The sequence below is a fragment of the Phocoena sinus genome, chromosome 3 (genome assembly GCF_008692025.1).
Source record: "Phocoena sinus isolate mPhoSin1 chromosome 3, mPhoSin1.pri, whole genome shotgun sequence".
Taxonomy (NCBI): Eukaryota; Metazoa; Chordata; class Mammalia; order Artiodactyla; family Phocoenidae; genus Phocoena; species Phocoena sinus.
Window position 1 is genome coordinate 63096524 of NC_045765.1, and position 13038 is coordinate 63109561.

A 13038-nucleotide genomic window follows, 5' to 3' on the forward strand; every position below is an offset into this window, starting at 1 on the left:
TGGACATTTTAACAATATTTATTCTTCCAGTCCATGAGCACAGGATATCTTTCCATTTCTTTGTATCATCTTCAGTTTCCTTTATCAGTGTTTTGTAGTTTTCAGCGTATGGGTCTTTCACCTCCTTGGTCAAGTTTATTCCTAGATATTTTATTCTTTTCATGAAGTTTCAAATGCAATTGTTTTCTTGCTTTCTCTTTCTGATAGTTCATCATTATGAGTGTATAGAAAAGCCACATATTTCTGTATATTAATCTTATATTCTGCAACTTTTTTGAATTCATTTATTCTAATAGTTTTTTTGGTGGAAATTTTATAGAGTTTTCTATATAAAATATGACATCATCTGCAGATAGTGACAGTTTTTCTTCTCTTCCAATTTAGATGCCTTTTATGTCTTCTTTTCTTGTCTGATTGCTGTGACTAGGACTTCCAATACTATGTTAAATACAAGTGGCAGGAATCAGCATCCTTGTCCCAAGTTTCAAGGGTTCGAGAGCAGAAGTCGTGAACGTTAGATCTGAGCTGGTTCCATTTTCTCTAAGTGTGTGCTCCCCCCCAGCAACCTCGGCATTTTCACCCCAGAGGGTAGCAGTGCTGGGCCATGAGAGGCCAGAGTGGGCAGTCGATGTGGGTCAGGGTGCACACTGGGGCAGTCCCAGCACACTGGAATTCCAGACTGCTTCTGACCTGCTGTCCCCACGAATGCCAGTAATGGTTGCCCTCACCCCATTCAGATGCAGTGCTGGGTCTGGGCTGGCTCTGTCTGCCACAGCTGTCTACTCTACTTGGCTATGGCAGCCTTCACCCTAGTGGGGAGCTGTGCCATGGAGCAAGAGGGGCTGAAGCAGCCCTCAGCATGAGCCAGGGTGCACGTTTGGGCAGATGCAGGAAGCCAGCTAAAGTACCTGGCATTTTCAATTGCTTTCTCCACCCTGTTTTGAGAGAAACCAAGCACGTGGGTGCTCTTCACTAGCAACGTCTAGATTTCTCACAGCCCCTGCTAGTCCCACTGGTCTTCAAGTCAGCCAGGAAGAGGACTTATCTTTCTGGTGTTGGACCCCAGGGCTGGGTTTCCTAATACGTGGTTCACACCCCTCACTGTTTGGGGAGGGTCTCTGAGCCCATGCAGTCCCCCTTCTCTGCTGTATCCCCTCCTAGGGGCACAGGTCCTCACCTGATTGCTTCTCCTCTTTTCTTACCTGATTTCATGTGGATCTTTCATTACAGCCTTGGTTGTATAAGAGCCTTTCTGCCAGTCTCCAGTTTGTTTTCAGTGAGAGTTGCCCCACATGTACAATAGATGTATTTTTGATGTGTTCATTGGGGGAGGTGAGCTCTGAATCCTCCTACTCCACCATCTTGATCTCCTTTCCCCATGTATTTTATTTTTTATTTCTATTTTTGTGTCTTTAAGTTTTAAAATCTTTTCTTCTACAGTGTCTTAATGTGTCACTTATCCCATCCAGTGTATTTTACATTTCAGTGTTGTTTTCATCTCTGGAATTTTTTTTTAGTGTCCCTTCCTATATAGTTAATCTTTTCTATATTTTCTTGAACATATGGAATATAGTTTCAGTAAGTTTTTAAATATCTTTTTGTATTAATTCTGTTATCTGGTAATTACTGAGTTGGTTTTGATTTTTTCTCTCCTCCTTATGGGTCATTTTTCCTGTTTCTTTTCATGCCTGGTGATTTTTAATGGAGTACCAGAGATTGTGAATTTTACTTTTTTATGTGCTGGGTATATTTTATTTCCAGTAAATATTCTTCTGGGACGCAGGTAATTTGGAAATCATATGACCCTTTGGGGCTCTTTTTTGAGCTATGCTATGTAGCACCAGAGTAGCATTTAGTGCAGTGTTAATTTTGCCCAGTACTGAATCCAAAGGCTTTTGAGTACTCTACTAAATGCGTTCTGAATTATGAGATTTTTCCACTCTCCCTGGTGGGAATAGTAACTCTTCTGGTCCCTGTGTGAGTTTTGGGTATTGTTCCCTTTAATCCAAGAAGTTTAAACCTCAGAACTGTTGATGTTTTGGCCCAGAGAATCCTTTATTCTGGGGCCTCGTCTTGGGCATCATAGGATATTTAGCAGCATCTCTGGCTTATAGTCACGTGATGCTAGTAGTGCCCCGCCTTCCCCTCTGAAAATTATGACAACCCCAAATGTCTCCAGATATCACTATGTCACCCAGGGGGCAAAATCAGTCTTGATTGAGGACCACTACTCTAATCCTTTCAGATGGTTCTTTCCCTGAGTTCAGGTATTTCTTCATGTACATGGAAAGATCAGTACTCAACCTAGACTCAAGTAAGACCGTCTGTAGGTTTTCAGAACATTCTTTCTTTCTGTGTAGTATGTGCTCTCTCTGTCTGGCTCTGCAAACTTGAGCTACCTTCTACTCTGCAGGTGGCCAGCTACTACTTCTCAAGATACAACCAGGTAGTAAGGTATGATAATTATATGAACCACCTCATTCGTTTCCCCTCTCTCAAATGCCACTGTCTTTTTTTTCGTAATGTCTTATCTCTTGAAAACTGTTTCATTTATTTATTATGATTTTTAGTTGTTTTAGATGGAAGGTAAGTCCAATCTGTCTTATTCCATCTTGAATGAAAGCTGAAGTCTCAAAAGTTGTCTTTTACTTTTGAAGGGATGTTTTGTAATACTTCTGACACTACACCCCCGAAAACATGGAAGTGGCAGGTCTTTGAGCCCTCATAGAGTTAATATCTCACTTCCAGGAGTTCAAGTGTGTTACCCAAGACTCCAGGGTACCAGCCACTCCTTGCTCATTCTCTTGTTCATTCTGTTCAGTCATCAAAATACATATGTAATGTCTTAGGTGGTCTAGATGGCTTCAGGTTATATTATGGTAGAGACTGAGAAAGTTGCAATAGCCCTTAGGCAAAACTGTAAGTTAATATTGTCCTGCACAACTGCCAACTGTTTCTTGTACTTTTTACTTTAGTAACTGGAATGGAAAAGAATACATTCACCAAATCAATACCTGAAGCTTAATTAATCATTCCTTCAGCAATATTATGTCTGGGACTTGCAGCTGTGCCCAGAGCTAAAATTTGGTTAAGTCTATGACAGTCTATAGTCATTTTTTAGGATCCGTCTGATTTTTGCAGATGATGCATGAGAAGGACTGTCACCCCTGCATACTTTTAAGCCTTTACTGGCGGCCCTAGTCTTTGCTTCTTTGCCTCTTTGGAAAAGCAATATTGTCTTTTATTTACTATCTTGTTCTGGGGAATGGGGCAGTTTCAGAGGTTTCCACTTGACTTTTTCCACTGTGACAGCTTTTACCACATAGGTTCCTTTGTGGGAGTTATTCTAACTGCCAGATAAATAAATTCTAGTTATAAACTTGGGGAGTGGAGAGAGACAAGACTATTAGGTGGGTCTGCAGGCTCAGTGAGCTCACTATGAGCCAGACTTTTTCCAGGACTCTGTTTCTGACCTCAGCTCAGAAAGTTTTGGCTAGGAGGTTGTTTCTTTTGCCCCACAGAACCTCGACTTGGATCATTCTCTTAGTTCTATTCAGCTGGTAGCTGGTCTGGTCTAAGAAGGAATCACATATCCGGTTCCTTGGTGCTGTTTCATGTGGCCTTTCTCTTTCAATGAGGCTATTTTGGGCTTCCTCACAACATTGGTGCTCTCAGGGTATTTGAATCTTAGAAGTTACACGACCTCACTTCTGGCACATTCTTTGGGTCAGAACAAATCACAGGACCAACCCAGATCCATGCGGAGGGCACCTAGATTCCTACTTTTGATGAGGGAGTGACAAGGTCTCATTGCAAAGGAGCATATGGGATAAGACATATCATTGTAGCCCTCTTTGGAAGTACAGTTTATCATATCACTGCTCCATCTGCTGTCTTGTAGAATTTTATAGACCTTTTTTAGGTCTATAGACTCATTTGCTGTGGTTTCTTCTTTTAATCTATTCATCTCTTTTTTTAATATATATATGTGTACTTAAAAATCTTTTTCCCTCTTAGTTTGGTAAGGATTTAGCAGAGATGTGTGTGGTCATTGAATCCATCATGGTTAACTGGCAGTTGTAAGCTTTGGAATCAGAGATTATTGCTTTTTTTCTTAGAGCTTCCTTGTTGTCTTAGCATATTGGGGAAAAAGGTTGTCTTATGTGTCTTTTCTTTTTTTCTCTCTGTCATTTGATAATTCTCTTGTTATATATCAAAGAGAGTAGTGTTTGGGAGCAGTCTGCCCTGGTATAAAGGCATTACTCCTTGTAAGAGAATAAGGAGGTAAATTTTACATAGAGAATTTAAGCTTCTTTATAATCACCGTGCATCAGCGTTCTGTGGTAAAATACTCTTTTCTGTCAGGAATGTTCCTTGCTTCCACACTTTCCTTTTGCTATGCCATAGCTCTTAGCTGAGGTTATACTATACTACTATACTTTATTAACCTGGGTTTATTAATATCTAATTATCTGAATGAGGGCTAGAGAAATGTTCCCCAGTTCTTTCGGAGAGTGAACAATAGCATTGTTCCATTGGACGTCAGATTTGTTTAGTGGTAGATTAATACCACCTTGAGTCTGTTTGAAAAGAGTTTTTTTTTTAGAAAATCATATTTTAAGAGGAATATTGACAAACAGAATCATCTCCAGAGGAGATCAGTTAGGGTGCTTAAAGATCTGGAACCTGCAAATATTTAGACTTTGTTATTTGGAGAAAAAAAAAAAAAAGACTTAAGATAACTGTTTTCAAATATTTGGAGGTCACTAAAGAGGAAAGATTGCATCTGTTTAGAAATGAAATAGACTTTTATATGAAATAATGAGTTTTTTGGCATTGAGTAGAGGTTGTCAGCCATGCTGAGGAGGGGTTCCTGTGTGAGTTGAGGGAACTCTTCTAAACCTTTTCAGATCTATTGTAATTCAGAGAATTTGTGACTCTTCTGTAGTTAACAGTTGTGTCATAAATGGTTGTTTGCTTAAAATCAGAATTGTGGGATATCATTATATTTTTAAAAGTATATTTGAAAATTAATCTAAAGTCTTTTCTGTTCTACAGGACTTAAATACTATTTATTCTTATCTTCATGGAATGGAAATATTATCAAATCTCAGGGAACATCAGCTTAGGTAAGTGTGATGCTGTGTTTAAGAGCATGTGCTCAGGAGTTATTCAAATGAGTTTGGATAGATAGTTGCAGGGACCAAATCATTTAGGGGCTTTTTATAGGATATGCAAAGAAATTGGCCTTTCTCATTCCAGTTTTCCTTAGCCCTGGGACTTTGAGCAAGTCTTAACATCTAAGCTGCAGTTTTGTCTTCCATAAAATAGGGATAAAAAGATTACCTTTGTTGCAGCATTTCGAGGATTAAATGAGAATATTTAAAGCAAAGTGCAGTGCTCAGTTTGTGCTAGCTAGTGAAAACAGCACTTTCTCTTTGTAGTTTGTACTGATATTTATTGTATCAAATGCTTGAGATGGGCATGGTATGATGTAGTGTTATATTAAAGTGGAAGGAGCAAGACTCTTGATTTGGCATAAGCTCCTATGGACAGTACCCATAAACTTTCCAAACCTCATTTTTCTATTCTGTAAAATGAGTTTTCTCTCCTGCTACCTTGTCTCATTGTGATTATATTTGTAAAGATACTTTTGAGTGCTGTAAGCACTATTATAACTTTGCATAGTATTTTAATTAAACTGTGTTTTTCTTCCATGACCAGCTTACTTATCACTTTTTCTGGCTATTCTTTAAGTTTCTGGCTATGGACCAGATTCTAAATATAATTGTTTGGAATTTATTATTTTCTGTTTTCTGTGTAACATAATTTAGATATTAGTATATGCCAAGTAAGTGTATCAAGAAGAAAGAAAACCCTAGGGCATTAGTAGTAAAGTATTTTTAAATACAAGCAAATTTATATTTATTCAACAGATTTGTGTGTGTGTGATCATATTTTTAAACTCCAGTGAAAAATTTAGTGATAGATCTGATAATTTTCTGTTGTAATTATAACAATTTTTGAGACAATTCAAATAAAATAATTTAAAAAATTTTTACTTTTTAAAAAATATGTTAGATTAATGTCTGCAAGAGCACGCTATGAGAGATACAGTGGCAATCAAGTTCTTTTTTGGTAAGTATTTCCATAATTAGCTTAAATTAATGTTTAAAATTTAGATTGTTAGCATTGAAATTCATTTGATTCTGGAACAGTTTCTGTAGAGGAGATTGAAGTATATTCCTAAACTGTGAAATATAATGTACATAGGGCTCACAGAAGGTGTACAGTGCAATGAAGTTTAATAAATATATACACCTGTGTAACTGCTGTGCAGCGAATATGTAGAACATATCAGCTCTTCAGAAGGCTCTAGTCAACTGTCTTGGAAAGGTAATCTAGTTCTGATGTCTGTCACCTTAGATTAGTTTTGTCTCTGTAAATTTCATATAGATAAAAATCTGTTGGTCAGGCTTTTTATACTTCACAAATGTTGCAGATTCTTCCATGTTTTTGCATTCATTCTTTTTCAGTGCTTTACAGTATACAGTTATGTGAAAATAACATAATTTGTTTATCCTTCCCACTATTAATAAATATTTGGGTTGTTTCCAGTTTTTCCCTATCATGAATAGTAAGTTTCTCTGAATATTTTATTCATGTGTTTTTGTACCTCTATTTACTCATTCTTCTTGGGAATATTCTTAGGAATAAAAGCATTAGAAATGCACATGCTCAAATTTAAGAGATTCTTTTTTTTAAATAAATTTATTTATTTTATTTATTTAGTTTTGGCTGTGTTGGGTCTTTGTTGCTGAGTGCAGGCCCTCTCTAGTTGCAGCAAGCAGGGGCTACTCTTTGTTGCGGTGTGTGGGTTTCTCGTTGCGGTGGCCTCTCTTGTTGCGGAGCACGGGCTCTAGACACGCATGTTTCAGTAGTTGTGGCTCATGGTCTCTAGAGCTCAGGCCCAGTAGCTGTGACACACGGGCTTAGTTGCTCCGCAGCACGTGGGATCTTGCTGGACCAGGGATCGAACCCGCGTCGCCTTCATTGGCAGGTGGACTTTCAACCACTGTGCCACTAGGGGAGTCCCGGGAGCTTGTAACATTAGAATCTAAAATATGCATTTCATTTTATCTCGTGATTTTGTTTTTTGTTTTCCTGCTTACTAATGATGATGAATGATTTTCATGTTTTTATAGGCTACTTGGATAGCTCTTTTATGATCTCCTGATTCAAGTTTTTGACCATGTTTTAGTTGGGCTATCTTATTTCTGTTGATTTGTAGAAAATTTTTATGAATTCTGTATCTGAGTTCTTTGTTGGGTACATAAGTTGTGAATATCTTCTCCCACTGTGTGGCTTGCTTTTTTTACTCTATTAATGGCATCTTTTGAAGAGAAGAAATTTCTTACTTTCTCAGTTTTTCCACTTGTGATTAGTGCTTCTCATGTCCTATTTAAAAAAACAAGATCTTTCCCTTCCTCAAGATTATGAAGATATTCTTCTCTGTTTTTCTTCCAAAAATTTTGGCAACAGTGATCTCTTTCATTATATGTATGCAGCTGGTATAGAGAAATGGTATTAACTTCAGTGTTGCATTGCACACTGCGTTTGTCATTATTTCTAAGTATTTACTGGATTCATATGGATTTTAATAGCTTTATTTGTTCATTTGTTGATTCATTCACTTACTATTAAATGTTTGTCTGCTATACATTATGCTTAGCCTGGTGTAGAGTGGTGGGAAGAAACGGGATTTGTCCTTATGAGTTTATTGTATAGTGGGGGAGAGAAAGTTAATTAAAATAGCTACACATATTTAAGTGCTATCAAGGAAAAGTACAGATTTATAGATAAGTGGAACAGAATTGAGAACCCAGAAATAAACCCTTATATTTATAAACAGTTTCTATGTGTTTTTTTTTTAATGGCCTTGTAGCTGTGTAGCTAAGATGTGCACACAATGTGGGTATAACACAACTGAGTATTAAAAAGGAACCACCAGTGAACAGTTTATTTTTGATGAAGGTACTAAAGCATTTCAATTGGGAAAGCATAGTTTTTTCAACAAATGGTGCTGGGGTGATTGAGTGTTTATATGCAAAAACTTAATTTAGATTCTTATCTTACACCACACACAAAAATTAATGAGATATTCACTTTACACCCATTAGAATAGCTACAGTTGCAGGCGTGCGAAATGGGTAAAGGGGATCACCTGTATGGTGATGGATGGAAACTAAATTTTTGATAGTGAGCATGCTATAGGGTATACAGAAGTAGAAATACAATGTACATATGTTTTTTTGTTTTTTTGTGGTAGGCGGGCCTCTCACTGTTGTGGCCTCTCCCATTGAGGAGCACAGGCTCCAGATGGCCATGGCTGTCCGGCCAGGCTCAGCGGCCATGGCTCACGGGCCCAGCCGCTCCGCGGCATGTGGAATCTTTCCAGACCGGGGCATGAACCCATGTCCCCTGCATCGGCAGGCAGACTCTCAACCACTGCGCCACCAGGGAAGCCCTGTACATATGAAACATATGTTGTAAACCAGTGTTACTTCAATTAAAAATATATTTTAAAAAGTAACTGCAGTCAAGGGTAAAGAAGATGTGGCACATATATACAATGGAATATTGCTCAGCCATAAAAAGAAGCACAATTGAGTTATTTGTAGTGAGGTGGATGGACCTATAGTCTGTCGTACAGAGTGAAGTAAGTCAGAAAGAGAAAAACAAATAGTGTATGCTAACACATATATATGGAATCTAAAAAGAAAAAAAAAAAGGTCCTGAAGAACCTAGGGGCAGGACAGGAATAAAGACACAGATGTAGAGAATGGACTTAAGGACATGGGGAGGGGGAGGGGTAAGCTGGGACGAAGTGAGAGAGTGACATGGACATGTATACACTACCAAATGTAAAATAGGTAGCTAGTGGGAAGCAGCCGCATAGCATAGGGAGATCAGCCCGGTGCTTTGTGTCTACCTAGAGTGGTGGAATAGGGAGGGTGAAAGATGCAAGACGGAGCAGATATGGGGAAATATGTATAGCTAATTCACTTTGTTATAAAGTGGAAACTAACACACCATTGTAAAGCAATTATACTCCAATAAAGATGTTAAAAAAATAGTATCTGCAGTCTAAACATAACAAGTGTTGGTGAGGATATGGTGACACCTGGAATCGTCATATATTTGTGGTGCAAATGTAAGTATAGCCACTTTAGGAAACAGTTTGGCAGTTTCTTAAAATTTTACCATATGACCTAGTAATTCCACTTTTACATATTTACCCAAGAGAAATGAAAACACGTGCAGAGACTGTACATAGATGTCCTTAGTAGCACTATTCATAATAGCCTAAAACGCGACATAATTAAATTGTTCAGTGAATAGATAGATAAAATGCTCTGCATCTGTATAGTGGAATACTATTTGGCAGTGTAAAAGGGAATAAAATGCTGCTACACACTACAGCATGGACAAACCTCAAGCATATTATGCTAAATGGAAGAAGCAAGATAGAAACATCACATATTACATGATTCCATTTATACAAACTGTCCAGGAAAGACAAATCTATAGAGACAGAGCAGGTTATTGGTTACCTGGGGCAGGGATTGACTGCAGACGAGGCATAAGAGATCTCTTTGTGGTGATGTTTGCACAGTTCTTTTCAGTATCATAAAAGTCATTGAATTGTGCACTTAAAATGAGTGAATTTGTGGTATATTGATTATACCTCAGTTAAGCTGTTTAAAAATTAGTATAAAGAGTTACCCAAATCTGTATTTGGCTAATCATAAACAAAGGAATTTCTAAAAAATGAATGTGGAAGTTAATTAAGTAAAGAGTTTAAATTCAGAGATTAGTGGAAGCAGAGAAAAGAATGTGTATAGTTGACCTTAACTGGGAAGCAGCATGATAGAAAGAGTGAAAATAAACCACCATGTTCAGTGCTTCGAGCAGAGAGGAAGAAACAGGAAGAGAGGGGTGTGGAGAGCCAGGTGGAGACCACCTTAATAGTTTTTGTTCTTTATTTTAGGAGCAGTGTGAAGCCTTTGAAAGGAGTAAGATCTGACAAGATTAAATATGCCACTCTTCTCTAGGCTAAATTATTCTTAGATTCATTTGCTTGCAAAGAGAAAGGAGATAGCATGGCCGCATGTTAAAAGACTTTCACTTTCCTTGTGTTTACTCATCAGATGCATTGCCAAACTACTCTGAGAGTGGAATTCTCTGCAAGGTTTGAACAGTTTCTGATTCGTGAGCTGGCATGGCTCTCTTGGTAGTAGGAGTGAATTTCAGGATTTTTCCTCCGTTTATAGTAGAATTTCCTGACAACTTTGTGACTGTTTCAGCAAAGTGAGATAAAACTTAAGAGGCTTATGGTAGCATCCAATCATAACTTTCTTCTGTCTTGATTTTGGGCAGAATTTTCTTTTACTGATTTTTATTCCTTCTTGTACAAAAGTCATGTTTCAAAAGAATTAGAAAGTAAAATTTCCAAACAAAGAACCTTAAGTAGGAGATTTTCAGCCATTTGTATCTTCCTTCTGTGAAGATGGAAGGGATGGATATAAAGAACTTTAAAGTATCTTCTGGAAACTTGATGATACTTTTTTCTTATGGTAGGCAATAGGATTCACCCAGAAAGCTCATCCTGGGTGCTATGTAGAGTGGTCTGGAGGCTTAGTTTTCTGGGTGGAGGATGGTACTATTCATTGAGAATGAAAAAAATGAAGCTTGAAAGAAATGATAGGTAGATTTTGAACATGTTGAAGTTGAGTTGTGTGTTAGATATACAAGCTAACATGTCAAGTCGCTAGCCAGATAGATATACAGTTCTCCAGCTCAGAGGAAATGTTTGTTTTATAAAATTAGAATTGTCTACATATTGGAATTAATTGAAGTTTTAGGTATGGTAAATTAAAAGTACTTTAGAGAAAGAGAAAAAGATTAGATTATAAAGTAACATCTAACAAGATTCTTGGTTTCCATTGGAGATTTAACTGAACTAAAAGTGATGATGGACTTAAGTCATCTGATATTCTTTTATCCCTCAGACACACATAAAGTGAAAGATTGGGTAGGCATTTAATGTATTTCTGTCAGAATAAAATTTAAGAGAAAGAGGTAGATCCAAATAATAGTTGATCATGAAGATGGAACATTGATAAACTTGTGAATTCCAAACAGTATTGTCTTTAATATACGATAAACTTGTAATATACATAAAAGTTATCAGAAATAGAATTTTTTTTTTTAAGGTTTTTTTTTTTTTTGCAGTGCGCGTGCCCCACACTGTTGTGGCCTCTCCCGTTGTGGAGAACAGGCTCCGGACGCGCAGGCTCAGCGGCCATGGCTCACGGGCCCAGCCGCTCCGCGGCATATGGGATCTTCTCAGACCGGGGCACGAACCCGTGTCCCCTGCATCGGCAGGCGGACTCTTAACCACTGCGCCACCAGGGAAGCCCTAGAAATAGAATTTTTTAATATGCACATGTAGTACAATATTTAAGTTAATCTTCATCAAATGTGGTGATCCAGTACACAAAAATGAGGAATGGGAAGTTACTGATATAAATTAATAAGATAGAGCTAATAAACATACATTTCTGAAGCCTATATCTTAAGCTAGTGATTATGTAATATATGAACATGGTCTGTATGAAACCTTAGGCAACAGGCAAAATTTCCAAGGAGAGTTAATTTTTAATGATTTATGATATTATTAGAATATTTTTCATGTTTTGTATTTTGTACTGAATGCATATACATGTGAATGTGTGTATTTATTTACTCATCTATTTACTTATTCATTTAAACAGTTCAGAAACTATTGCCAGATGTTGGTATATCCTGCTTTCTGGATCTGTGCTTATGAAAGACTCCATGGTTTTGCCTCCTTGCAGGTATGTTTACATTTGCTGTTTAGTGCATGTGGTAGGCAAAGTTAGATTACAACTAGTTATTTTATTTCTTATGTTAAACTATTTTTATGTAGATGTGTATTTTCTTTTAGTAGGTGATACATTTTAGAAATGTCCTTTTTGGTACTATTTGAAGTACTTGGCAGGAATCAACTGATATTTCATATTTCTTGGGGGTATAATCTATAGTTTACACCATGGCATATTATACTGTTATTTGATCTTTAGTTGTATGTGAGATTTGATCTCATTTATCTGATGGTTTTGCATTCATTGCTGTTAGTTATAGGGAGGCAGTATATCTTTATAGTTAAGAAATCGTTTTTTAGAGTAATGCGAACCAGGCTAGTATCCTGATTTTGTCACTTATTAGTTTTATGACTTTGGACAAATTATAGTTTTCTTGTATGTAAGAAGATAATAATAGAACCTATTTAAAGTGCCTTATGAGGTTATAGCAAGCTACTACTCAAAGTTCTCAATGGAACTCTGTAAAAGTTGACATTCTAGAGCCAGACTGCTTGAGTTCACATCTTTGCTCTACTGTATAATACTTTTTGGACAAATTACTTAATCCCCTTGTGCCTCAGTTTCCTCATTTGTAAAATAGGGACAATAATAGGATGTATTTCATAGGCCAGCTTTGAGTAATAAATGAGTTTATATATATATAGAGAGAGAGTTCTTAGAACAGTGCCTGGCTGTTACAAGTAATTGTTAATTATCATCATCAGAATTATTAGGTAAAAGAAGAGTGGTTGGAAAGATGATCAGATATAGTATTCTTAGAGAATTTGGTCTGTTAGTAATTCTTAAGATTTTGGGGCCTCAAATTATAATTTTGTAACATAAAAATGTACTTTTTTGGTGACTTTCCCAATAATGTTGAGAAGAGATTTTTAGGCTTTTAAGGTAAGACTTCTAATTGCAGCTAAATTAATTTAGTTGCAAAACTATTAAATTTAAGTATCAAGGTACATTCTACTTGACAGATGGTACGAGACGTCTCAGTTTTGATGCCATTTTTAAAGCCATGTCTTTATTCTTGAAACTTTATATCATCAACTTTTAGTTAAATGAAATCTGTACTTCTTGATTA

General features: G+C 37.0%; 1 protein-coding gene across 8 annotated transcripts in view; it reads left to right on the forward strand.

Annotated features, from left to right (window-relative positions):
- RAPGEF6 (Rap guanine nucleotide exchange factor 6) overlaps positions 1-13038 on the forward strand; it is a 226987-nt gene that overhangs the window by 21008 nt on the left and 192941 nt on the right. For 5 of the 8 annotated variants that reach the window (XM_032626259.1, XM_032626251.1, XM_032626257.1 and 2 more), the window contains exons 2-4: positions 5059-5129; positions 6082-6138; positions 11838-11921. In XM_032626259.1, coding sequence (XP_032482150.1) covers positions 5059-5129; positions 6082-6138; positions 11838-11921 — 212 coding nt within the window. Of the gene's footprint in view, positions 1-5058; positions 5130-6081; positions 6139-10183; positions 10253-11837; positions 11922-13038 lie in introns of those variants that run through there. The other 3 variants (XM_032626253.1, XM_032626255.1, XM_032626256.1) reach the window with 3 other exon arrangements.